At 45.7% G+C, this 27738-nt stretch overlaps 2 protein-coding genes across 5 annotated transcripts in view; one reads left to right on the top strand and one right to left on the bottom strand.

Annotated features, from left to right (window-relative positions):
• The window catches only part of Mcph1 (microcephalin 1), a gene marked incomplete at its 5' end in the record, with an annotated part of 129748 nt that overhangs the window by 77426 nt on the left and 24584 nt on the right, over nt 1–27738 (top strand). Inside the window, 2 exon segments of one of the 4 annotated variants that reach the window (XM_013514640.1) lie at nt 1465–1542; nt 14033–14071. In XM_013514640.1, the coding sequence (XP_013370094.1) occupies nt 1465–1542; nt 14033–14056 (102 nt within the window). 4 annotated transcript variants of the gene reach the window in all.
• Nucleotides 2036–27738, bottom strand: part of Angpt2 (angiopoietin 2) — a 53918-nt gene continuing 28215 nt past the window's right edge. Inside the window, exons 3-9 of the mRNA XM_005373846.2 lie at nt 26018–26139; nt 19020–19252; nt 17032–17159; nt 11940–12041; nt 11351–11517; nt 7152–7282; nt 2036–4465 (exon numbers count right to left, since the gene is read on the bottom strand). Of these exons, the coding sequence (XP_005373903.1) occupies nt 4305–4465; nt 7152–7282; nt 11351–11517; nt 11940–12041; nt 17032–17159; nt 19020–19252; nt 26018–26139 (1044 nt within the window). The 3' untranslated portion in view covers nt 2036–4304. The remainder of the gene's footprint in view (nt 4466–7151; nt 7283–11350; nt 11518–11939; nt 12042–17031; nt 17160–19019; nt 19253–26017; nt 26140–27738) is intronic.

Genomic DNA, 27738 nt, shown 5'->3' with positions numbered 1-27738 from the left:
TCCATCCTGTGTGATTTCCCTTCATAGTTTCCATCCTGTGTGATTTCCCTTCATGCCTCCATCGTGTATGGTTTCCTTTCATAATTCCCATCCTGTGTGATTTCCTTTCATGGTTCCCATCTGTGTGGCTTCCCTTCATGTCTCCCTTGAGGTGTGGATGACTAAGTTTGGAGCTCTTGTTACAGGACCTGGCTGAAGTTTTTATTTGTGGTGGGCTGTCACTAAATTATTCACAAGTGAATACATAGTGTAGTGGCCGAGTAAATAAAGATTACTCTATTTTAAGACAGGTTGTGCTGAGAACTGCATTCATCTTCTGTGTTCTGTTCTCATTGTTACTTATCCCACTATTGGGCCCGTTCTTACTAAGAAAAATATATTGTTCTCTCACACTGCTTAAAAGAGCATTAAAGAAGCAAATATTTGAAACTGGTCTCCCATAAACATTACTGAACCTTAGAAACTAACAGAGAGGAAGAATTGGGCCCATTCTTGATCATTTGCAAAAAGCTTAGACTTCAGGTAAAGGACGGTGGGTCACTGAATGCAAGAAATAAAAATCCGGCTGGATGTGGTGGCGCACCCCTGTAATCCCAGCATTCAGGCAACTAAGGCAGGAGGACTGTTGTGAGTTTGAGGCCAGCTTAGGCTACAAAGTGAGCTCAAGACCAGCCTGAACTGCACAGAGAGACCCTGTCTCAAAAAGACCCAAAAAAAGACATAAAGATCCAGTTTTAAATGAACTTGAATGTATATTTCCATTTGATGACCTTAGCTGTAGGAGTCTACTTCTGTGTAGAAACAGATTACTAGGCAGTTTGGTCATGGAATAGAGATGACTACAGAATCTTCTTGTTGAGTTAAAAATGAAAACATTGTTTTGATCATTTAAAAATTTGTAGATTCAAATAGTAACCGAGTGGTGGTAACGGTGAAGAGGAAGGTGAAAGCTTGCTTCTTAGAGGCTTTACTCACAGAGGACACCTTCTCCTAAAGGCACCAGCCATTGCTAGGAACAGAGTCACAGTCTGAAGGAATCCTGTTGGACTTTGGGCTGGTGGTCTGTCTTCTCCCAGTGTATTTTTTACATTATTAAATTCACAGAATAGTTACAGAGGAGTGTTTGTGAATACTATAACTTGATAACTTAGAATTAAAATATATACTATTTTATATATTGAAGAACAGGTTGTTTAAATATTTGACTTCTCTAAGATAACAATTTGTATTTCTAGTCATCATGAAACTTTTTCTTCACCAGGTATTTATGTATTAGTATTCCTAACTTTCATATAGTGTGGAGAGTCTGTAGGCACCTTGGTCCTGAGCACACAACTGTTTCAGATCTGCAGCATGTTTCACTGCTTTTGTTTGGGTCTGTTGTCAAAGCGACTCAGGGCAGTCATTGCCCACAAAAGCCTAATGAATCTATCATATCTGTTCTGCTTGTTGATTCCCTTCTAGGTGCTGTGGTCTTTGGAGTTGGGTCATTGGATTTCTGAGGAGCCTTTTGAACTCTCTACCTACTTCCCAGCAGCTCCTGTAAGTCAGATTTTTTTTTTCTTATGATAAATGCAGTTTTGTTTGCTTTGGAAACCATTATACTGATAAACTCAACTTACTAAGTCAAGTGCAGTCATGCTGAAATTAAAGACATACCCACAGAATTTAATGCCTTTCATTTATTTATGAGATCATATTGAGAATGTGATGATACTTTTTAAAATTGTAGTAAAAAATGCAGTCTTAAGAAATTTTAATTATGAATGCCCTCAGGATTGAGGAAAATAAAAGTAATTTTTAAAACTATTCTTGGGAAGGTAGAATTATATCTTGCATACTGTTTTAAAAACAAATGCCTTTATGTTAATAGAGATAGAACCGATAGGTATAAAAATGGTGGCTTGTTAGCATTTTAATAGAGTCTTTGTATTTTGATGGTTTTCCTAAATTCAGCTTCAGTTTTAGTGACTTTTAAGTCAGATGTTTAATGAGAAAGTTCCAGGTTCCATTTTTTTTAAAGATTAAGCAATAATGAAGTGAGTCATTTGACACTTTATTGGAAGCGCAATGGTACATAAGTCGGCTTTCATTTTCAGAGTTGTTGGCTGCTTTGTGACAGCTAATTCTTTCAGAGATTGGTGTCTGAGTGCTTCCTGTGGCCACGTTTGCTCTGTGTGGCTGCCTGAGTCGGCCTCCGACTGTGACGTAGCAGGAGGCTGAGCTCTGTGTGTAATCGCTACAACTATCTAGGTCATTGCATTGTTTTTGTTTTCATTTTTAGGATTATTGTTTTGCTTTCCTTTCAACTTTGTAAATGTTTTCTTAAAGAGAGAAAAAATTCCTCCCAGCAGGACTGTTTGTTTGAAATACTGTACAAGGAACTGAAGTGTAAAGTAAAAACACAAATTCCTCCCATTCTCTGTCAAGCGAGATTATATATATCTCCAAGTAACATGGTGAGGTTTGTCTTTGAAATTCGTTTTTCCTGCCTACATGAGAAATTGATAGAGTGGTCTACTGCTGCCAGTTTTTTCTGTATTATCATTTTCTTAACTCAGCGTCTGTCTTACGGCCATTGAGGTACTAGAAACTTACTGTGGGCTTTGAACCTGTGAAATTTTCTAATTAGCAAATTTCTTTAAAACCAGATGTAAACCCATCATAGGCTCATTGAGTTTTGCAGTCCCTCTCAAGTGTCACAATAGGAAGAGTTCTCAGCCAGGAGGGTCTGAGGGTAGCAGTGGGGAACGCAGGATGGGAGGTGGCCAGAGCCTGCAGGCTCGTTGTGTCCACAGACCAGCTGCAGCTCTGAGCAGTGCCACCCTACCCTAATGCTGAGTCTGAGGGCCGCAGGGTGAAATGAACACAGAAGAAAGCAGAATAAAGGGGAAAAATAGGACAGTAAGACATGGTGACACACATAGGAAATGCTGGCTTCCTTCCTAGCTGTTGCCTCAGAATGAGTTGAAAAATTGCTTCTGAATTCGTTATGCAGATGTTCATTAGTGCTGACTGTACTGTGAAAGCTTCCAAAGAAGCTAGTGCTGTAGGAGCTAGGATTTTACAGTCCTGAGCATAAAGCTACGTCCTAAGTTTTCTGTGAGCTTGTGGGTATAACCTGAGCATGAGATTTTGCTTCTGCATTTTGAAACACTTTTTCTTTTCAGTCTGCTGATGGATATAAAAAAAAATCTTACTAATGCAAATTATTTTTTTCTTAAGTAAGTCAAATCTTGAGCATTATAGCTTTGTAAATGTCTCAGATGGAATGCTTTGCTCAACCACAAATTAAATTTAAGCTTAGTCTGTAAAATAAATCTAGCTAGATGAGAAAATAGACCTCTTGCTATAATAGTGAGAAGAAAGTATCTTTGTCATAGACTTAAATGTATAATTTCCTTCATTAAAAATCAAACTTTTCCTTGTTGTGAGCACAGTTGTTTCAAAACTAAATTACAGAACTTACAATATTATCATAAAAGTTAAACATAATTCTCTCACTTAATAAGTTACATTTAATTACTAAAAATACCTTCATATTTAACAGCCGGGCAGAATAAAATAGTACAATCTTCATATAAACCCAAGTAGCAATCACCTCTATTAGTAATTTTAAAGGTCCTGGAAGTTCGTGTCATATAAACTTGAAATAAGTATTAGAGCATTAACTTTAAATTAAGCTGTCAAGAGATATGTAAATATGCTGTTTTTAAAATATAAATTTAAAGTACATAAGAAGAGTAAAAATGCACTATATTTTTCCAAATATTAAACTATAATAAGCACTTCTCAGAAAAATCCCTGAATATATAGTATATTTTTATGGCTTAGAGAATTCTGTCTTCCTTTTAATTGTAATAGTGATGCTGAATTCAGGACACAAGGATATTTACACAGTCTATAAACAGTGCTTGGAGGAATGCAGTTCCAAGATTATCTGTACTATATAACGTCAAGTGTTCTGTTTTCCAGTTATTTACTGATAAACTCGCACATGACATTCTTGGTTGTGACAGCAGAGTCTGTGAGTTGTCATCTGGTCTCAACCTAGAACTTATCTCCGCGTAGGTGTGCCACCAGCCCACTCTGCCAGGTTGCTTCTGGCTTGGGTTTTGCTTTGGTTCCTTGAGCCATGCAGGTTACTGGTGCTATTTCGGACTCAACTATAGTCAGGAGCTTGTGGACCTTACGGGCCAGGAGCTGCCTGTGGTGGGAGCAGAGTCAGCATTCGGCCGTGTGCTCAGTGCTTTGGATCCGCCTTGGGAATGGTACAGGACCCTTCCGGGGGTGGGCTTCGGCACTTAGGAATCTGCTGGCCGGATCATCATGGTGGTGGCCTTGAGCGAGTAGCCTGATCCCTTCCAGTAGTACCACTTGATCCCGTTGAACTTATTCATGTTCTGCCTTTGTGGATAGTACATTCCGTTCAAGTTAGAAGGTCCACATGCATCAAACCACCAGCCTGTGAAAGCAGAACATGGAAGGAATCAAGAGCAAGGTCACGTTAACTGCACAGAACGGTGTTCAGCTGAGCTGGTCATCATGACCAGGGCCCTGCAGCAGGCGCATGCAGACGGCATGCCATGGAACGTACTATGTGGGCAGAAGCATGCCCCCTGCTCAGCCCCAGGCAGTCCTACTCCCACTGTGGCACATGTCCTTATGAGCTGCCTTGCCCTTTGCTCTGTGCTGTGTGGACCGGCGTGTCACCCATGGGCATCTGAGTAGTACGCAGTGCAGTTGGAAGTAGGGGTAAGTAGAACTCCCAAGAGCCCCTGGAGAGCTCCAGGCCTGGGTTACTCTCCAGCCCTGCAGCACGGCGGGCTGAGCGGTTTGGGCTCCCCTCCATCAAAATTGTTTTGGTTAAAATAGAAGCCACATGTTAAGCATTCAGTGGAGCTTGATCAGGAGGAGCCCGACAGCCGTCATGCAGCAGGGGCCCACAACAGCAGGCAGGCAGAGTCCCCCTTGTCCCTGGCACGGTCCTCAGAGAGGAGTTTGCCAGTGTCAGGGTCCAGAGGACACACGTCTATTTACATGTGTGAATCAGAATGCGCCTTCAGCACCTTGTGTGGGTCTCCGTTGTACGATACCATTGAGGGTCATGCTTTGATGACAAAAAAACTGTGACAAGCATTGTTGATGTCTCAGAAAAATAACTTAGAAACATAAGAAAAGCACTTAGAAAAATAAGTCAAAGTGAATGAAACTCAACTCAGGGACCTAAGAAATGGTATTAGGATAGATTTTACCGCATCTATACACTGTGATTCCCTAAAAATACCCTGATTCAGAGCTGGGAGTGGTGGTGCACACCTGTCACCCTGGTCCTTGGGAGGCTGGGCTGGAGGATCGAGTTGGAGACTGGCCTGAGCAACTTAAGGACAGCCGCTCCCTAACCAGCAAACAAATAAACAAGCCAACACCAGATAAAAAAACTCACACATGAGGTTTGCACCTTGGAGTGCATGGTCCCGTGGGCACCTGCCTTCTCTCTGACGAGAGCCTTGGCGTGAGGTGACTGAAGGAGGGGAGCTGACAGCGTTCCTCGGAGCAGTCGGGAACATCCGAGGTGCACATCTGGCCTCTGGAGCCTGCTGACTGACCCACTGTCTACAAACATCTCTCGCTCCCGGGCTGAGCTCTCGGTGGCCCACACCACTGGTAGGAATTCGGCCTCTTTGCAGCCCAACTGTTCTCTGCTCTCTTGGGCTGCTTTTTTTCTGCCCGTCTCCCCCAGCTCCACTCTCAGCCCCTAAATCTTGATCTGGGTAAATAAATACATTGTTTCCTTGGATATGAATGCACCCTCCGTCTCTGGAGTCCTGCACGGCACACGGGTGGTCTGGGAACCTCCAGCCTATCAGGCACATGGGCCCAGAGTGTGGGAATGGAGGGCAGGAAAGAAGATTAGGGGTGTTTGTGCCCCCCTTTAAAGAGTATTGTTGTGATGGGAATGAGTGAGACCAGAAGCTTTTTACGAAGTCAGTGAAATAACTTTTCTGTACCCGAAATAATATGCCTTGCAGGGAAAACCCACAGCACCAAGCACTGACTATATTATCTCAGGAACCAGAATATTGATTTTTTAATAGGGCCTAATTCTTGCAGTAGTAAAGACGTGAAATTTAGAGTCAGGAAAACGATTGAATTTCATTTTTTTCCATAAACATCCTTCTCTTGATTGTCAGCAATTCTTACGTGAGGTGCAAATATAGTGTAAGCTTCAGTCTTTCTCTTGTCTAATTAACGCAGCACCTGATCTTTATAAACTAGATCAGCCACAGCTCCAACCTTTGCTTCTCCTGGGTGAGCAGTGGATCCCTTTTTGCTAATATAATTTCTACTCTCCACTCATTAAACCCTGCCGATTCCTGTTGGCACTCTTGGCAGAGCTCCTGGTGCTTCTTAAAATCTGTTACCGTTTTTAAGAACCAATTAGACAGCATCTGTCAGTATTCTTTCTTATCTCGGTCATTACTAGCTGGTGCCTGTTACTCCATTCCTAAACTTTAAAATACTGGAAGCAGAAGTTGTCTAACAGTTGGTTCTTCTCAGAGAGATTTTAAATGTTTTGACACCAACCCAGCTTTCAACATGTGGGCCACAGCAGTCTGCTCATGGGGTGCTTTTTGTTTCAAAAAGTCAGGGTGGAAGACAACAAAAGCCTTGGTTTAAAGTTGACAATCACTCACCTTGCTCTGATGCCCTAAAAAAGCAGGTTGCTTAGTTTCTTTGTAAGTATTTGCTCTGTGTTAATAAAATACGTATGAACTGAAAATTCCTTGTGTGAACATTAACATATTAATAAGAAATATAGCAAAGAGGAGTGAAATGCACTCTCCCATGTACTATCCAGCAAGCACAAACTCAAGAGAGCTCACTGAGTATTGAATGTCCCCTCCCTTGCCAGTGGTGGGTCCTCTGGGGACACAGTTGGCCTGCTGACAGTTCTCGCCCCCTGTCACATTCTCTCTTCAAAATTAACAGTCTAAAGAAGTGAAAAACATATTTGCCTGGGTCCAGCTAGTTTTCTGTGTATGAAATTTTAGACACAGTCGCCAGTCACAAGTGGAAGTCCCAATGGCTCGCCTTTCAAGCTATGACATTACGCAATAGAAAGAGGAAGACAGAAGAGTCATCCCTACCTCCTGTTAGCATTTGTGAACATTTGCAAATACATTTGTCGTTGTCTGCATCCTTTGTGCTAAAATCATTTCCTGGTTGGCTTATGCTGCTTATTTTGCCGGCTGTGCCTGTGAGTCCTTTAAGGTGAATCCTGTAAGCATACAAAGGAAAAAATAAAAGATGTAATTGGCTTGGGTTGTTGATTTACTGTAGTGGAAAATTTTTCATAGTGAAGAATTCCATTGTACAGAAGCAAGTTCTGTGCTGGTCAGTGTACTCCAGTACCTACTCTGGACAAAACATTTTGCACTGGTATAAACAGGAACCAACTTATCATCAAATCCTTCGGCGAAGAGGGATGTTTTCATGAAAACTTCAGCACATATCACTTGCACAAGTATCAGCAGGCCCTGTAGAGCCCTATAATTCATTGTCCTGCTGCCTTCAGATAAACAGAAGAGGGGACTGCAGCGTGGAGCAGCGTCCCCCCAGGTCTCTAGCCAGTGTCCCGTGAAAAGTAAGGTATGCTGACGGGCACCATCAGCAGACACTGTTTTCAGCAGGGCTGGGCATGGCGGTGGGGAGGACAGCAGACGAGGAATGGTTTTTGAGGTTGGGGTAGAAATAGGCACAGCTGTGGAGAGAATAACCCCCTAAGGCAGATTTGCCTCATTTCTGTACATCAGCTCTGAGAAAGAAATAAATGGCATGCTAAGGACAGGCCGTGCTTGTAGGATGTCATGACAGCATGCCTTCCACCAGCCAGCTGGCCCAATGAGGGGACCCTAGAAAGGCAAAGGGTGTGTGAGTTTTGAAAAAAATGAGCTTTTCTGGAGTTCCCATGTGCGAGTGGTCAGCGCAGGTCAGAGCTTGCTGTCATGCGCTGGCAGTGGTGACTGCACTAGGTGGGGAGTGAATCGGCACCGGGAGCATCTGGTGCATTGGATCCCAGTGTTCTGACGGAGGTGCCAGCGCATGAAGACCTGGGCCACAGATCAGAAGTCCCGCAGTGGCAGCAGAACTACACTGTACACCCTTAGAATTATGCGTGTCTTTGTGAAGCCTGCTGTCATTCACTGAGCACGTTGCTTTGGAACTAATATAATTTGCAAGAATTCCTGTTGGAACAAAGTACGAGAAGAGAGGAGAGGCCTGCTCAGTTCCAGGCACTTAGTGGGTGTGTGTGCTGCGTCCCATGACAGCCCCAGAGCTGGGCGCCATGTCTGCCGTTACTATCAGAGGTCAGAACCAGACCAGAGTCTGACCTGGTAAGCTGTGGCGCTGGGATGCGCGCCAGGTGCACTGCCTTCTGTGGTTTCCAACCTAGCGCACAAGTCACAGAGATGTTTGCCTGTGGAGGAGGAGGTGGGAGGATGGGCACGCGGAGCCCATGCAGAGGCGTTCCCTACGTGTGGCTCCTCAGTAACTCCCAGGTCAGTGGCTCCCACGTGGCTTTTTTCTTTTAATACAATAACCGTAGACACTTCATACAGCATTGACTAAACTGCTGAATTTCCTACATTGTCCCACATGTTTGAGGAATGAGACCAGCCTGGCTCAGCCTTTGATGCTCGCTGCAGACTCTTAACACAGCAGGTTCTCATCGGGCGGGGCTCTGGCCTCTGCTTCCCTGCAGTCTCTTCCCAAGGACCTGAGCAGGGCCTGAGACGAGCCGTCTCCTTGGCTGTCCCTCTGTGTGTCTCATCTGGCTCACTGAATAATCTGTCCCCACGCAACTCGTTAAATTTCCCTAACGGCAGGCAGAATAGGCAGAATATTTTTGTGGTTTTTTTTTTTTTTTTTTTTTTTTGGTTTTTCTCCCGTACCGGGAACCGAACTCACGACCTTGCGCTTGCCAGGCAGGTGCTTTGCCGCTGAGCTAAATCCCCAGCCCCTAGGCAGAATATTTTTATTAGTGCCTGTCTGAAAACTGTAATTCTTGACCCTGTGATGATGGCCCCCTGGTTTAAAGGACTTTCTTTTACAATTTGATATCGAGAACAGCCTCTTTCTCTGTCCCTTTCCTTCATTCTCGTTTTCCTTCTCCTCCTTTTCCCTCCCTTCTTCCTTTTCTCCTCCTCCTCCTTCTTGCTCTACCCCTTCTCCTTCTCCTTCTCCTTCTCCTTCTTCACTCTTTTTGCAGTATATTAAGGATTGAACCTAGGGGTTTTACACTGAGCCACATCCCCACCCCACTTTTCAGCACTCTGATCCTTCTTGGCTTGTCTGAAATTTCATTTTCTCTTTTCGTGTTGTTATTATTCTCTTTGAGACAGGGTCTTACTAAGCTGCCCAGGCTGGGTCTGACCCTGGTGCTGGGACTGCGGACATGCACCACTGTGTCCAGCTAACTTCGCCACACTCTTGGGTTTGTTTTGCTTTTTAGTGTGACTTGATTGTCTGCAACAGTGTGGTAAAGACGTAGTGCAGCATTTAACAATAAGTCTTTATAAAATTGCTGAATGGTTTATAAAAAGTGACTAACTTTTAAGGGTTAGCATACAAATAGCTTTTGGTTTTCTAAAAAAGAATTCTATCCTGTTGGTGCTGCATATATTCATTTCTTACAATATGCACTTTTCAGTTTTCCAACATTTGGAAATGTTTCCTAAGGGGGAACATTGTCACAGCTGCTGCACCACTGGCATTGTAAAGCATGTGTAGATACTCAAAGTTCTAGCGACATCGCTAGTATTTTGTTACATCAAACGTCAGGTTTCATCAGTGCAGAGATTTTTATGGAATATGTTTCATGTTGCTAAGGAAATTAAGTTTTAAACAAGTATCTTTTTCTAAATGGGGTATCCAAAAACTGATTGCATTCTAAAGGAAATGTCCACTAGAACCAACTCGGTTTAAAATATTTTTCTAACGTCAGCATACAAGGGTAATGACCCATTCTGTAAAATCTTCTTACACAAACATCTAATCCTTAATTTTTGTGTTTCCTTTTTTTAGTTCCCCTGTTGTAGATTCCTAACTGTTGCCAGTTGAGAAAATATTTAGCTTGGAGGTGACACAGTGAGAACCGCTGGCGTCGCGGCATCCAGTGCGGCTCCAGTCTCTTTGGGGGCGAGCGGGGCCTGCCGACCTGTCTCACCATGCGTGTCCCCGCCTGTCCAGGAGCCCTGCTTTCCGCATTGAGGACCGATAGAGTGGGGCATCGACTTCATGTGTTTGTACATGCCCTTCTGAGTTGGAGCCCATGTCTGAGGCAGGGCTTCCAGCCATGGCGTGGGCCCGGACAGCATTTCAGGCCTGGTGACTCCGGCGCGTGCCCCTATGCGGTCCTTCAGGACCCTGCCCAGGACCCCCGTAGGGCTGTACATGCTGAGCTTCCCCACAGGCCCGAGTTGGGCACTGGTGAGGTTGGGGACCCGCGGGGGCAAGCGCTTCCTGCAGCTGCTCCTCTGAACAGTCCTTTCGGGCTCGGCACAGGCGTTGCGCAGCGTGTGCCCCGTGGTCCCCCGGGCCACTGTTCTGCTGCTCGGGTTCATGCAGAGCAGTGCTGGTGACAGCTGCCCCCAAGGCCCTTCCTCAGTGCCAGCGGCCCACACTCCTGGCCACACTCCCGCGCCGGGGAGTGCTGGCCTCTGCAGCGTCTGTGTGTCACACAGGCAAGTCCCATCCCTACTTCGGCTCCCCTCATATGGCGTTTTAGAGCCAGAAAGGAAATTCCCAGTCCAGGTCGCACATGCTGCTGGAACATTCCAGGTTACTGCCACCAAACAGGCAAAGGCAAGAAAATCCAAAGGGAAGCTGTGGATCGGATGCACTCTACTCCAGAGCAGAGGAGTTGCCCAATTTTGCCAGTGTTACATTTGGCAAGTAATCCTGACTTTGGGATCAAACACAGTAACTCATGTGTTTAAACTTCAAACAGTAGCTTAACTTTTAATACCTTTAAAAAGAAATCAGTAAGTCCCAGGTAGTCATCTGTTATGATAATAGGGACACCTGGCACTCACTGATGTCTGCGGTCTGCTGTGTGTGCAGCGCAGTCTTTGAGGAAACAAGCCATGCAGAAAACCTTAGATTGTTCCAGCCAAAGTTAGAATTTAAAAGCAGAGAAACCACCGTACAGCCAGACAGGACCCTAAGAAACAAGACCCTGGCGGGCGGCCACTGCAGACCTTGGCTAAGTGTCACAGTGTCGCTGTCTAGATCCCCACCCGGCCCCTCCACCGAGTGTCCCTTTCCAGGGCAGTCCTTGGCTTACCGGTACTTGAGCTCCTCGCTAGCCAGGGAGAAGTGCTCGTACAGCGAGTACGCCTCATTGCCTTCCCAGTCCTGCAGGTGGATCCTGAGCACATAGCCCTGCAGGTTCGTCAGCTGGGAGATGAACTCGTTCCCCAGCCAGTGCTCTCCTGCAGGGTTCCCAAAGCCCTGGAACCCAAGTTGGGAAACTCAGTTACTTCATTTGTTTTTTCTTTATGCATTTGAAACCTACCCGAGGCTCATCGATGTACCATGGACTAACTGCCAGCTAGTCGGCAGGAAGCCGTGCTATACGGGGCACGCGCAGGGACTTCCACAGGAAACCCTGCAGAGGCCGGTGTTAAGGACCCATCCGTTCCTGGGGGAGACCTCGTGTTAGAGGGATGAGGCTCCTGGAGGCGTGCGGGGAGTCCCCTGCCTGCTAGGCCTGGATGTGCCTCTGGGCTCTTCCATGGGGACACTGGGCAGGAACTGCCCCAAGAGACAAGGTCAGAAGTCATTGCCCACATTGGCTCTGTGCCTGAAAATCTTGGAAGTTGGTGTTCACCACGCATGTTCTTTTTCTGAGATAGTGTGAAGGATATCCATACCGCCTTATACTCTTTCCAAGTCCTCTGAAAATCCACGCTGCCGTTCTCGCGGCGCTGAATCACCGTCCAGCCGCCTCCTCCCGTCTCCATGTCACAGTAGGCCTGCCGGAGGAGGCACACGGTTACCACAGGGTCAGCAGGGACAGGGCCTTGCGTTGGAGAGACCGGACGGGGCGGGCGTGGACACACACAGCACGCACCACTGTGTCCGGGCGTGGGGGACCGGCTCGCAAGGGTTAGCTCTACTCCCAGCCCCTCACAGTGACAGAAACGTAACACGACGGAGGGAAGCAGTCATATGCCTTTCCTGTCACCATCTGTTTCTGGCCGAAGACCCCAACCCGAGATGACCCTAACAGCGCTGTTGCTCAGTGCCTTGTGAGGGGGACCTCGGCTGGTTTCGCAAGCCCAAATCTCCAGCTGTGGAAACCGCTGACTTGCGGTTGCAGCCTTTAAGGCCTCTCCCTCCTGCTGGCACCTGGCAGCCTGCAGGCAGTCGTGGAAAGCGGGTGTACTTGGGGGGGAAAGCGGGTGCACTTGGGTGGCAAGGCTTCCCACACTCCTGCTTCCTCTCCGTGCTGTGCAGCTGTTGGGCTCTCTGTGCGCAGCAAGGCCAGGTCCCAGCTGAGCCCCAGGCCTGAGGCCCGGGGCTCTCGTGAGCCAGTGCTCTGTGACCCCGCTTGGCAGGGCAGCTCCGCTCAGGGTCATGAGTTCAGGCTTCTCTGTACTTTGCTCACTCCCTATGGTATTTTTCTTCCCAGCTTTTTATTTCTGCAGTTAAACTGGCTCCATGGGCTTAAACTTGGTCCAGAACACAGAATTCTTTCTTGAGCAAAGAGCAGGCATGCTCAATTTCAACTCACCTGGAGTTTTATTATGAAATTAAAAACCCCTGAAAATAAGATTACATAAATAGTTTTCAATAATGAGATTATAGTAGGGCAAATATTGTGTTCCAAAAAGTCAGGTGACTTCCTTACACCATACATGGTGGGAAATACTGAAGTTCCAAAAAGTCAGGTGACTTCCTTACACCATACATGGTGGGAAATACTGAAGTTATGGTTCACAGCCAGCTGTAACTACTCTGCCTTGGTTGTTTTCCATGGTCTCTTAGACAGTAAGGGAGATGGTTTTGGCAGTGCAGGCTTAAATGTGAACGGTTCTGTGTTTGCAGGGGAGCGTCCATGGGACAGGAGCTGAAAGAACCAAGACAGCACCCGGTCCTGTCCTCTCATCTTACACACAAGGACACAGGCGCCCCAGGGGGGCACATGGACTGTTGAGAATGACCCTGACACATGCCCTGCAGAGACCCTGCCTAGCACTGTCCCCATCTCCCCTGTGAAGGTCACAGGCTCATACTGCCCTCCCTGTTGTGTGGAAAAATAGGTGCCAGGAAAGAAAAATGCATCTACCAATAAGAAAATTATTGGTTTACTCCCCAGTTTAAAGTTTATCCCCAGTTTAAATTAGTCAGATATCTGTAATTGAGCTACTAAGGAAAACCCCTTTAATATCACCCTGTATTGATGTTATTTTTATTAACTATCACAGTTGTCATTGGGACATGCCAGTTTTCCAAGCCCAACTCTGCGTCTTTGAAAGGAGGAAAGATTTAGTTAAAGTTGATTAATTTTATCACAGTCATTCAGCTATTAAATAGTGTGCATAATTTGAATAAAGTCCATGTAATTTCTGTGCAATATTTTTTCCACTACATCATGCTGCCAAAAACAGAAAAACCTGACCTTTTTGTTATAGGCCAGAGGTCCCAGAACACAGCTCCATGAAATGAAATCAGTTCATGAATAGTGCTGCTGCTTATTTGCCTATAGTCAATAAAACAGTCAGTGCTGCTCAAGTCTATCAATGTGTCTTTGTAAAAGTACGTTTAGTGGACTGGTCGAGTAAGGTACACTGGTTTGAGGATCCGTGTGTACACATAGACACTAATTCTCAATATCCTGAGTGGCAGACTGGGTTGGATGAACTGACATAGTTCTTAGGGAGCCTGTCCCTGTTCTAAGAATATATGATGAAGGTCAGAATCATTGTGGTGAGGTTAATAAAGACCTGCTCTCTCTTGTCAGGAGGTCAAGCCCATCTCCTTATAGAGTCAGAGGAGAGATTGGAATGCTGAGAGTCCCTGGCAGGCCACAAGCAACTGGAACCTCCCGCTGTCTTTCCGACTCCAGTAGTTACCATGATACGGTTATTAGCATGTTTCCTCATACTGCATCCAGATTATTTTAAATGAACAGAGGATTAATAAAAACTAAAGAATTACGGCCACTGAGTCATGAAACTTGAAGAGCAGGTGTCCAAGTAGAGCTGTCCACATATCCAGGAGATGTTCAGTGACAACGATGAAAGAGATGGTAGAAGCAGAAGTACTGAGAAGCAGAAGTACTGAGAGAACGCCAGGAGCTCAGCGCTCGGGCCCAGCAACCCGGAGGCAGTTAGTGCTTCCACCTGGTTAGGATGTTGCCTGGATCAGGGGCCTCATCCTCTTGCTGAGAGCCTGCAGCCGTTCAGCAGACAGTGTTTGGTGAAGTGCTGTGACTCCGCTTGCTACACAGCTGACCAGACAGCCAGCACATAAATATCAGGAGTCAGGTATTCTGGGAAATTTAGAGAAGGAAAGCATTATGCTCCTAGTTGCAGGAGAAGCCAGTCATGCTTTGGATAATTTCCTCTGGCGGTGCCTATATTGTACAACAACCTAATGAATTTTTCAAAAGTAAAGTTGCAGTATTTGGGCCTTTGGGAAAAAGGTCTTTTCAGAGAACTATTGCACATTATTTTCTTGAATTAGATAACCCAGGACAAATTGAGTACGCTGCTATACCGGGAAATTGTCTTGCGGTCTTTGGGAAGACCCCTGTTTTCCCCTCTGTCTTATCCGGGGTCCTGGCCCTCCGAGGCACCACCTCGGTGGTGGAGATGTCATCCTTGTGTGACAGGTGAGGACTGAGCGCTCAGAGAGGGGAAGCGAGAGCCTCGGGTGGGCAAAGCTGGAATTTAAACCCAAGCCTCCCTGGCTCTCCCTAGATCACACTGCAAATCACAGCATCTTAAGGCTGGAAGGGAATTCAGAGGTAACAATGTAAATCATTTATTGTAGAGAAGAGAAAATTGAAGTTTTGAAAGAGTATTGGTCCATGCTGTGTAGGTGAATTTATTTTAAATGTTTAAAGGGACTGTAAATCCTAACGTTCCCAGTCATGACATGAGATTCGCAGAGTGTACAGAGGACTGGATCTTGTCATTTTTCCGCGGTGTCTCGGTCAGCGTTGTGGGTGGTGTGGCGCAGGTGTCTCTCCACAGCGGTGGGACAGGGTCACTCCATCAGTGCTGTCCCGGGCCCTGCGTGCACAGCATTCACACTGGGCCCTGGACACTGCTGCCCCCATGGTCACTAGGCCAAGAACATGCAGCGTCCGGTGCCAGACAACAGCATGCAGAGCGCTGTCCAGTTGGGCAGATCGCCGAGGGGATGAAGGCGGCTCTGGAGCCCAGGCCTGGTTGCTTTTTCATCTGCAGCAGCCTGTTTGGGTTTTCTTCCCCCTGATGCTCTGCTTCTAAGCTGCCAGGGACATTAACTGATTTTCAGGGTTGATTTCAAGCAGCATGAATGAATTAGAACGATTTCTTTGGAAAGTATTATCTTAAATAGCACCGCATTTATCTTTTAATCCACAATCAAAGTATATGTTACTGTTTCAAATTCCACATCTTTAAACTCCTAAATGGTTGTGTTTGTCTTCACTTCAATGTTAAATGCCAAGTTCAAAAAGATCCTGCTTCCATGAGCCTCTGACTCTCCCATCTGACGCAGCGCTCAGTGTGCTTTCTGGAGTCTTTGTGTCAGTTGAATGTGTAGCTGCTTTTACTTTACATGCGGCCCGCCCTGGGGACAGGACATTGCGTGTGTACAGCCACCTCCATGTCATGGGTGGCCCTGCAGTGTCACTCGGCCCCCTCAGACCTCTCAGGGCAGCACCCTGACAAATCTCATGGGGATTTGATTCTCTGTGACTGTCTGAAGCTCGGGGTATCCCACAGCTGCACCAAGCGTTGGCTCACTAAGCAGTGCAGATTCCACCCAGCATTTGGGCGAGCGCCTAAAAGGAGCCGCTGCAGTGGGTGCTGAGTTTTAGGTCCTCCAGACTGTGTCAGAGAGACCTGCGTGGGGGGCTCTCCCACCATGGGCTACATACCCCCGGGCATCCCTGGGACTCAGCAGCCACAGGCTCACAAGGAGGAAGCCACCTCCATAATGATATTAGGGTGTCACTGGCTTGCAGCAGTGTTGGCAGGTGTTCCCAGTGGAGCAGACCACCAGCACCCTGGCGGGACATAGGGCAAGGGCGCAAACCCTGCTAGAGTCCCTACTCTGTGAAGAAAGGAGAGCTGGGATCAGTTAAAAGGATCCTTGATGAAGCAGTAAGTCATATTTGGTGGTTGTGCATTGCTGTTTGTTGAGCTGGCGTCACTAGGTTGGCCGGCCAGTCCTGAGCTCCTGAGTTCTGGGGATCCTCCGCCTTGGCAAACAGTGTTAGCTTTACTACCCTCTAGCCCCTGAGGGGCTGTTTCTAAGATCTGGCATGAGGTGGAAAGCACGTGCAGTCGCTTCTGCATAGCACGGTGCCACAGTTGGCCCAAAGAATCTCTAGTGTGATTGTTTTAGGTGGGAACTGAACGAGCCTTCTTTTTTCCTTCATGGAGTATAGCTGTTGCTTACCTGAGTGATCAAAAGACAAGCTGCCGTGATGCAAAATTCAGTTTGGGGAAGATACTGACTTTAAAATTCATGAAATGAGTCAGCACATCAAGGAAAACATCAGACGGTGTGCAATGTTCAGAGTATTTTCTGGTGGAAACAAGATAGACATTTCCCACCACTGCACACGCTGACCATGACACACACTGACCTTGACATACACACTCCATATTCCACACGCTGCAGCTGAACCCCGAGCCCAGGCAGAACTCACTACTCAGGGCCAGGGGGGCTTCTGCTTGTGGTCCCTCACCCTAAAGCAAGCTGCTTGGAGCCAGGATGTCGAGGCAGGAGCCTGGTACCTACCTTTATCTCCTCTGTAGAGTTGGGAGCCCTCAGTGTGTAGACCCCACTGGTGGTGTGCCCGGCCTTGAACACAGCAGCACAATCTCTGAAAATGATCTGTTCTTCTTTAGCAACAGTGGGATTCTTAGCTGTGTTAAAAGACAGTAAGGCATTTGAATGGATTCATGAGGAAAGTTTGTTCAAGACCGTTATTTGGTGAGCTTAATACATTTGAATTCTTATAATAAGCAAAAGGATATGCCAGTATTTTCTTCTTTCCTAAAAAGTTACATTTTCAGTCTGTTTTCTTATGATTAATTGATTCTTACAAATAAGCCATGCTTCCTTTTTTATCGTCGGTTATGTGTAATCCAAGTACTTCACAAGCAACAAAATAAACTATTGCTTTTTAAGTTTCCCATCATCTAGTAGAATGATCACGTGAACTTCCTACGGAAAACTAAACAGAGGACGCACCCAAAAACAGTATGACCCCCACCCTGCCTCCACGGCAGGTCCCTTTAGGTTACTATCCCCTGGAGCCATCAGATGCATTTTTTCCTGTCTTTTTATATATCTGAGACTAAGGCTTTAATTTATTTAGAATATTGGGTGGACCCATTTCATATTCTTTGGATTTTTAACAGCTGTCCCATACGTTTGCACTTTAGAAGAGCATGATAGTTATTTACCTTTGTGTTGTAAATTCTCCTTCTAAGTCTAAAATTTCTAGGGCTGTAAAATCCCTTCAGGTTTTAATACCCCTGTTAACATTTGGGTTTCCTCTTCCTTTTTGCCACATTGAAAGTGTGTGTATGTGTCTATGTGTGTGTGTGTGTGTGTGTGTGTGTCTGTGTATCTGTGCATGTGTCCTTACGTCTCAGCTGTGCTGGGGAGCCCTGCAGAGCCGAGCGGCTGGCACGGTGGGCGTCACTGGCAGGCACAGCGCCTCTCCACCCTGATGGGGCCAAGTGGCAGGGGGACGACTACTCTGCCGCTCCTTTCCACATGCCCCTTGTTTCCTGCCAGCCTGTGAGCTGCAAGGTTTTCTCTACCCCAGCTCATCGATGCCGATGGCTCACACTGTCTTGACCCAGCAGTGTCAGATATTTACCTTTCTTGTTTCTGCGAATGTAGGGGGAAAAAAGGCCTTTTCTACACCATGAGGGAGTGAGCCCCTCGCTGGAAAGCACGCAGTGCACACAGCACCCCAGACTGCTTCGCGCGGTGTCAAGACTGCGACTGTGGCTGTGTGTGTGTTTGCTGGAGAAAGTCCTTCGACCAGGTTTCTATTAAAGTGGAGGTGACTGCACAACCCTAGGAGAACACTTTCTATGGGAGTGAAAACCATGTGATTCACATGTATGAATCCCCGAGACTCCCAGGCAGAGCACATCTGTGTCCAAGGGGTTAAAATGTAAAGGTGCCTGGGAAATAAACCATAGCAGAACTAGGCCAAACTTGCTTAGGGGAAAGACCAGAAGTGCCACAAGGCTACGCAGTGCATCCTTAGTTAGTGACTGCCTAGTCCCCCTTCCCTCCAGTATCTAGGAGAAGCTGGAAGGTAAAGCAGTGAGGAAGAAGGCAAGCCATGTCTAAGGACGTGGTGAGAGGAGGAACTAATGCCCCCGCGGGCCAGTGCCTGAGAGTGTCACCTCCTTTCATGTCCACAGCCGTCCTACGCGCCGGGGGTGTTTCTCCAGTTGAGAAGGAAAGAACGGACCTGCTAAGGCTTAGTAACGGTTAGCCTCCTCCATCCCCTGGAGATGGAGCCAACACACAGGAGGCTCTTCACAGCCTGAGCCCAAGGTACACTCGGCAGTACATTCAGCAGCCGTTGGCTGGCTCTCAGTGCCCTCCCCCTTCACGCCTCCTCCTTTCTGCTTGGTTCCGGTGCAGTCCTATAGAGCTTTCAGAGGAAATGTGAGAGAAGTAGTGCCTTTTCTGAAAGGTGACTGTTAGAATTTTGACAGGTTATTAAAACTGAAGAAAACGTAAACTGCACTTACAGTTCGGTGTTCCTATCATCGTCATTAAATTATGGACAGTCTCCATCAGGTCCAGTTGCTGCTTGTGCAGGGTTGAGGTGTTCGCGGTGGCAGTGACTAATTGCTTCTGCAGCTCCTTGATGATGGAGTTTTGCTTGGACACCAACACCTGGAGCTCCGCCTTCTCCTCCTTCATGGACTGCAGCTGCACCGAGTGCTTGTCCTCCATGTCCAGCACTTTCTGCTCCAGGACACTTGCGGGAAATGCTCGTCAGTTAGTGGAGGGAGCGCTAAGACCTGACGGCAGCCCGAGCCCGCGCCCCTTCAACACCGAATCACTGTCACTGTTCTGATGCAACTGCTTGAATGTGTTGCATTGCTGTTCTGCCAAGGCACTCTGTTAAGATGTAATAGGAGTTATAATGTCACGGCGCTAAAGAGTCTCTCATACTTGCCATGAGATAGAGCTATGTACATAATTAGATAGATAGATAGATAGATAGATAGATAGATAGATAGATAGGATATTCTGGGCCATGGCAAGGGAACGTGAGGCTTACAAGCGTTCAGTGCTATAAGAGTTCAGAAGAAAGTCCTGTTATTTCAAATTGCAGTGCACTGAGAAAGGAAAATTTCAGGTGGGCCTTTAGGTAGTAGTTTACCCTTCTCCTATACTGCTTACAGATTAGTATTATTTATAATGATAACAATAACTGCTAATCTTTTAATACTATATGGCAACAACTCCAGGAAGGAGCTGAATACTTGGCACAGCTTGAAATCCTAATTTACTGCTCCTATGCCTTTTGACTGGGTCATTTATAATATCTAATCACTCTAGCATTAGTTTCCTCATTTGCAGCCCAGGGATAATAGACCTACTTTATGGACTGGTCTGGGGAATAAATGTGTTTAGAAATGGAAGTCAGCTGTTTCTTGACATATAGTGACAGTACCTGCCAAATACTACTAGTATCAACGTTATTACCCGTTTTCAGTGAGTAAGGTGAATGAAATGTAGACACAATAAATCACGTACCTGAAGTCACACAGAAGTAGACTGGGCAGAATTCAAACCCAGGTCTTTCTGAATCTGAAGTCTGCCTTTCTCTTTCTTTTAATATGGACCCTTTTTTCTCTAAGCAGTTTTGCCAGCACTGTCTCATATAATTAATACTCAACAGTAAATGTGGACAAACCGCTTGAAAAGCTTCCTAAAAATTCTTTTTATAGTGATAAAGTTATACCATAAAAGTTCCAAAAGATTTCATTAATAGTTATGTAGTTTGTCTTTGTAATCTCAATTTATGAAGATATGTTTCTCTACATATGTTCTGCTAGGAATGTGCTAGTCTTAAATTAGAAGTAGTTCCTATCCACTGAACTAGAGAAAACGATTCCAAGTGAGTAGTCTGTGTAAATGTGAAATGTTTACTAATGTGAAAACTCCCCAGGAGCAGACTCAAAGACATCACAAGAAAGCTCTTTGGCTCTTTTCTTTGAGTAAGATACAAGAATCTGGTACACAGCGGTGCATCTTGTCTTCTTATTTAGTCACTGCATTATTCAGTACTTTTGAGGTTTCTGATAACTGCAGCAAAAATAGCAGTCTGAAGCCCTTCAAGATCTCTCTGTGCAAGATCAGTAAGTAAAGCTTTCAAGACTGAGCCACTTTTATAAATGGTCAGATGATGAACCACACATGGGATCCCGTCTCTGACGCCCCCCCCACCCTGGTATAACATTCAGTAGAAGTGAATTTGCTCACCAGAGTTCAGTTTTAAAAGAAGGGGACCTCTGTAGGATCTCTCTTAAATCATGGGGTACATTAATGCTGACGTCTCTGTTTCAGGGTTATTTTGAGGCCATTAGCAGGTTGACATGGCGCCTGTGACTGTCACGTAGGAGCTGGTGAGATATTCCTCATGAGCTATTTAGGACTCTGGGGGAACACCTCAAGAAAAGAGAACAACTAATCTCTCTGCTTGTTTAACGAAGACGGCTCGATGCAGGTGTTTGATCCTGTTGTGAGTTGCTGAAAGGTGCCTGACTTCCTGTGCCCTCCACGGGGAGCGGAAGTACGTGAAATTTGCACCCACATGTCTCCCAGTGGTCCAGGCCACACATCATCCAGTCCGGACCTCAGCCTGCCCCCACTTGGTACATAATTCTCCTCACAGAGCTGTTCTGCACCCCTCTGTGCAAGGCGCTTTCTGGGATTTGGAGAGTCTCAAGACACTGCACCTGAATGCCTCTGGGAGCTTCACTCTGCCAAGTTGATGCATGAAGTGAGCTCTGTCTGCACTAGAGAAAATGCCCCCACGGGGCTCTGAGGTCCACAGTGCAAGGAGAGAGGGAGGGAGAGTGTTGGGCTGAGAACCCTTGGTCCAGGCACAGCTGTGTGTCACCTGGGCAGCTTCCCCCCACCTCCACAGATGTCAGGCACAGCTGTGTGTCACAGCTCCCCCTCCTGCCCCCACAGATGTGAGGCACAGCTGTGTGTCACCTGGGCAGTGCCCCATCCCACCCCCAGATGTCAAGTACCAACCTAACTAAGCAAGTGCTGGTCTCTGCTCCCCAGGTACATCTCTACCTAAAGCGAAGGTGCTAGATTCAGTGGTCTCTGGGGGCCCTTCCGGTTCAGTTACTCCATGCATCTGTTGTGTCGTTTTGGGGCAGTAATATCTTCTGAACCTTTAAGTTCACAAACCACCCCAACCCTCCAAGAGACTAGACTGCAAGTAATAATAAGTAGTAACAGACAAGTAATGATAACCATAAGTAACAATAACTTGTCCATAACTAGTGCTAATTATCCTTACTAGAAGTTGAACTACAGCCCTTAAGTTAATGCCAGTCCTCTGGTCACTGCGAATCACCGCAAGGGCACATGTGCTGGCAGAATGCTGAGTCCACAATCCCTGGCTGTCGTTAGTTATTTTCACTAGATGTCATCAGCTTTTCCATATCCTTTTTCAGCTTTTGTTTCTAATGCTTTTTTTGATGCCAGCTAACTTATTTTAAAAGAGAACGGTATAGTGCTTTCATTAATTTAGAAACGAAGGTGATGTACCATAAGAAGCAGGTAATCTGAAAGTAAGTGCATAAGTTTTTTCCTGCTCTCCACCTAAAATCAGTCTCAGTGCCACCAGCACGTAGGCAGTGCACTTCGGGAAGTACTGCCGCAGGCTTGACCTGGAGGGGCCGCACAGAATACACGGGACACCTGAAGGTGCCGGCGTTCTGAGATCTGCAGTCCAGCCCTCTTTTGCTGTTTTTAATCATCTGTGCGAGAGAGCGTGGAGGTGAGGTGTAACAGTCACACAGTCCAGAGTACGGGCTGGCACGCAGCGCTGTGGGGCAGACAGTTAAGAAATGGCTACTTTTGTTCCTTCCTCCTGAACCTTTAACTATGCGGCTCCAGCGGGCGGTCGTATACCAGTGTAATAGCGCTTGCTTTAGGGTTAAACATAAGCATGCATTTCAGACTGAAGCCAGCATCGGCTCATACCAGCCCAGACCGAGAGCAGCGAAGCTAATGAATTAACAGGCAGATCACTGCGTTTTACAACTGTCAGGGATCCTGTTAGAGAGCAGCATTTTACATATCAGGACCCATTAGCGGCCTGTTACATCAGTTTAGTGAGTTGCAGCTGGCATTTTCTTAATGGAGTGGTAGAAAACCAGCACGGCAGGGGCTTTGCACATGGCAGCGAATCCTGTGGCCAGTACTGATGAGTGCTGAAGGAGGGTGTGGAGCAAGTGTGCAGCCTGACATTCATTCACTGCCCTCTTCTCTGACTTTCCGACACAGGATGGTCTGCTAGATTGTCCCCATGAAGTTGGGCTTCGGCACAGCTTCGTTTTACATCAGTATAACTCAGGCTTAATTGGGAACTGTGGGCAAGAATTCTGTTGGCAGAAACATCAAGACTCTGAATCACATTTGTTATGCTTCGGATATGGTTTGTGTCCAACAGAGGTTCATGTGTTGGAAGGTCCTGCGTGGCAGCGTGGGAGCCATGTAAAAGATGGGCCCTGGGGGTGCCCCTCAGCGTGGGGGAGCTGCCCTGGCAGGGATTAAAGGAACGCTCATGGGACACCTGGGCTCTCACCAGAGCAGTTGCTAAGAAGCAAGCCCATCCCTGAGTCATGTCTGGCTCTGCCTGTTGGGGATGTGACCACTTCCTGCTATTCTGGTCCCATTTGCAGTTAAGCCCTCCACTGGGGCTGAACCAGTGGGGCTGCTTCCTCTTGGACTTTTAGCTTCCAAAACTGTGAGCTAAATAAACTTCTGTACCTTGGAAAGTGAGTCTGGCTTGGGCATTTTATTATAGTCACTTTCCCTCCCTCCCTCTCTCTCTCTCTCTCTCTCTCTCTTTCTCTCTCTCTCTCTCTCTCTCTCTCTCTCTCACACACACACACACACACTCTACACCAGTGGTGTTTCTTTTGAGTTTCACTGCATTTCTCGATAAGGGAATGGTGTCTCTGGCATTATGCTCCCAGACCGGAGCAGTTTGACTGAGTTGTACACATAGCCCTATAGTAATAGTTTATTTTTAGAAGAACAAAAGAATAATGAGGTTATTTTCATAGTTTTCAATTTCAGCTGGTGAATCTAAAAGTGTAAGAATGGTAATTTTGAAAGAAATGTTGCCCCTGGTAAATATCATCCCTTCATTTGAACCTGTTCTGTAAAGATAGCAATTTTACCTTCAGGGAATGAGTGAACTAGGTTTTGTCAAATGTGGAGCACCATGTGCGCATTTTTACAATGATATTCTTGCAAAATGTCTTGGACCAGTGAAAATTTAAGGTAGAAAATACTCATTGGAAAGATGTAAAATCATCCATACAATTTCATGTTTACTTTTATAGTTATTTCATTGCGTATTTTCAGCAGAAAGGAAGAATATGACTGTGGCTCCTAGGAGCTTGTTCCTCCTTTCTGTGTAGATTGCTCGATGGAGGGTTGTGTGGGGAGTTGGTGGAGAGCAGCAGCACCTCCTGCTACTGTGCTGGGGCACTCGGCCCCACTCTGCACTGAGGTTGCAGGCCAGCTGGAGACTGGTTGCAAGTCACATACAATTGTAGCTTTGTGAGATGTGCTTGACAAGGTACTTTTCATAGGGAAAGTGCTGTAACATCTGAGTTTCACCTCACATGAAACTATATTTATTATTGGAGAAGTGCACTATCGATCCATGTAAATCAAACTAAGGGGGAAAGTGAGGAATCATGTAAGCAAGAAAGACCAGAAAACATGGCAAGCTACAGTGGGAGTGGATCATTCTTCTCTGCTTTGTAAAAGCTTGACATCAAAGAAATTTCACCGAATCACGAGATGACCAAGAAAACTATGAGAGTTGTTGATTGTATTTCAGAGCTGCTCATTGAGGAGCTGACTTTATGCAACATAAAGTCTAGCTTGTTCTGAGCATTGAGTCTAAAGAATAAGATGCACACTTTTCTGTGTAAAAGCTGGTGCGATTTGACAAATACAGTCAGTCCTCTGAATCCATAGGTTCTACATTTGAGGATCGACCAACCTTGGATCGAAAATATTTGGGGGAAAATGACATCAGTAGTAAACATGCACAGATTTTTATTTTCTTGCCATTATTCCCTAAACAAGGCCATCTAGCAAACACTTACATTGCATTTATATCAGGTACGATAAATAATGTTAATGCAACTGGACACTCAGGAGGATGTATATAGGTCCTATGTAGATACAGTGCTGTTCTATGTTTGTTTGTTTATGAGGGACTTGAGTGCACATAGCTGTTGCTATCCAGGGTCTCCTGTGGGTACTAAAGGACAACAGAATTTACGAAGATGGCTCTGGGTGATACAGTGAGCATATTCAACTGATGTAAGTTTATCATTATAGCATACTAAGTTTGAAACCTGTGGGAGAAAGTGTTCAGGACTAGACCATGCTCAACAGGCATTGTGTCCCAGGCTCTGGGCAGCATTACTGTTACACAAGAAAACTAAGAACCAGCTGAACACGTCCCTAACATTAGAGCAAAGTGAAATTAGCAAGACTGTTACATTTCCATTATTGGTTTCAAACCTTTATTTCCTCCTGTGCAGAAGAGAAACTTGAAACACAAAAGAAAAATATCTGAAGAAGAAAAATCTCTTTGTTTTTCAAAACCCTAAATCAGTAACGAGTTCAACTTGGTACCCAAAGAACGGAACGAATTCCTGTATTGTACTTTAGTTCTTGACTAACAGTAAAGAATGATGAGACAATGCGGTCATCACTTCTGGTAGGACTGAAAGTATTTAAGTTGTGAAATGGAAAGGATGTGTTGTGCCATTCTCCAAATGTGTGTCTTGTGTAAAAAAAAGGAAATGAGCACAGCGTGTATGCGTGTAAGTCACTCTCGCGTGTCTGTCCCTGGCCAGAGCAAGCCTATGAAGACAGTGCCTACCTGGCACCGGAAATTTTTGTTTTTGTGTTGTTGATCATGACTTCTCTTCCTGTGTTTTATCTGAATATTAATGCCATCATACTTAACGTTAACTTTTTTACTTTATCCACTTTAAGAGGAAGCAGTGCATTATGAAATGAATACTGACTTACAAGTATAATTTTCCTACTGCAGACCATCTTAAATTGGAAGAACCTAAGCTCTAAAGGCAAAGAAACTTGGTAAAGTTAGAATTAGAATGTCTAGGCCAGTGTCACTTACTTCACAGAACTAGCACTTTTTTTTTATACATTAACATGCATAACGCTTGGGTAGTTCGGAGGATTACTGTACAACCATCTTTAAGGGACCAAAGAATGAAAAACAGTATCGAGGACCATCTTAGACTTCTTTGTTCAGAATTTTTCTACAAAGGCTTTCCCTCTACCTTCCTCCAAGGTTTCCAACATGTATACAGTGCATGAAGAATTCATTATCTGGAAACCATGCTTATAATTAAGTCACACGAGAGAGGCTTTTATCTCTGGAAGGTATACAGTTTCTGAATTACAAAGATTTGTGCAGTGTAATTACCTGTTTTTATCTTGTAACTTGCTTATTTCACTGGTCTGATCCAAAATCTGTTTTTCTAGCTTGTTTGTAGAAAGGGAGTGTTCCAGAAGCTGAAGTTCAAGTCTTGTTGTTTGATTTAATACCTACATGGAACAAGATAAAATTCCAGATTATCATTTTAATACATTTAATTTTATACCCTCCTTTTAATTCAATTTTCCACATTGTTGAAAAACATAACACATTATTAACTCAAATGTCCTATTTTGGCACGGTTTTTATTTTCAGAAAAGGCTTAGAATCTTGGCTAACACTCAAGTGTGTTAAACTTTTTTCACCCTGTTTTTATTTTAGAAAGTGGTTCATCGTTCTGGAAAATGGTTTGTGTGAAATAGTATAATATTTTCTCTAGTTGCCATATTTTATCACTTCACCCACGAGACAAATGGGAGTATAAAATGATTCTGTTTCATAGATCAAAATTTGTTGATAAAGTAAAAATATTTTCCCTCTGCTGAGATGCATTGCTGGTTCTCGTATTTACTTGTTTGTCAGTAGACTAAGGATAAAAAACTACATGCCTCCCTTATATAAAAATGTAGCTCATTTTTAGCCTGGCATTTCCTAGTTTGTAACCGCATGTTTAGCCTTTTATTAATTTTTTTTTCCCCATTTTAAAAGTCTTTTCAACCAATTAGGAAACAATAAAAAGTCAATGCAAAGTGGAAACGCAGCCTGGCTTGCGGGCCTCTGCGCTGTGACGTGTGCAGTAGCGCTTTCCCCATTGTATTCGCACAGCCTGGAAGACAGGGGCTTGGGTGTTGGGCTGACTTTTCGCAGGAAGGATCATTACTCACTTCCTCCCTGTCATGCTGATTTAGGATGTGATATCACGTGTACGCGGAAGTCAGAGTTAGTGCCAAAGAACCGGGGTCCTTGAAAGAGTCATTGTTTGCTGGGCGTCGCTGTCACTGGCAGGGCCCCGACCTGGCCCGAGGTGCAGGTCTCACGCCTGCCTGGTCCCAAGTCCCCACTGGCCGAGTTCTAGGCCGCGAGCGTCTCTGTCCGTGAGGAAACGCCGTGGCCAGCACTGGGGTTGGCACTGGAGTACAGACCTGGCCTGCGTCTGCTTTGGTGCAAATATTCTGTGTCGGTTATTTCTCAAAGGGGTTGGAAAATCAAACTTCTAATTAATGCGTAAGTATAAAATGAGGACAGTTTAGGAGAGAGGCAGAGGGGGGTGGTGGACAGGTCCTGCGTGAGCTCGGGTGACTGCAGAGTCCTCAGGTCACTTTTCTGAAGGTCACTTGGCCGACCTGTGCTCAAGGCCATGGTCTGCTGGTGACTAAGTTATGCAGTTCCTGGATTCTTGTTTTCATGATCTGCCTCGGACTCCAGCCGCATAGCAGTGCCCAGTTTAACAGCCTCCCACTCTGACGGGCTGAAGAATCTTGCTCCTGAGCAGAAATCTCCACCTTTGACATGAAGGCAATTTCACAGCCCGTAACTGTTCGGCAGCTGGCCCCTAGTGCACTGGGCACATAGCTCAGCCTCTTTTCTTTGTTAGTATGCCTGTGGGAAGTACGACTGTGTGCCTTCGCTGTGTGGGGCATGCACACACACCCCCCTCAACCCTTTTCACTTCCTTTTCCTCCCGCCCTATCCTCCCCTCGTGCAGGTCCCTTCCCATCCCCACTAAGCCTCTGTCTCTATCATCTGCCTTGCATTTCTCGGTCTCATGA

This window comes from Chinchilla lanigera, unplaced genomic scaffold, assembly GCF_000276665.1.
Source record: "Chinchilla lanigera isolate Chin_1 unplaced genomic scaffold, ChiLan1.0 scaffold00002, whole genome shotgun sequence".
NCBI lineage: Eukaryota > Metazoa > Chordata > Mammalia > Rodentia > Chinchillidae > Chinchilla > Chinchilla lanigera.
This window is presented reverse-complemented; position numbering and strand designations above follow the sequence as displayed.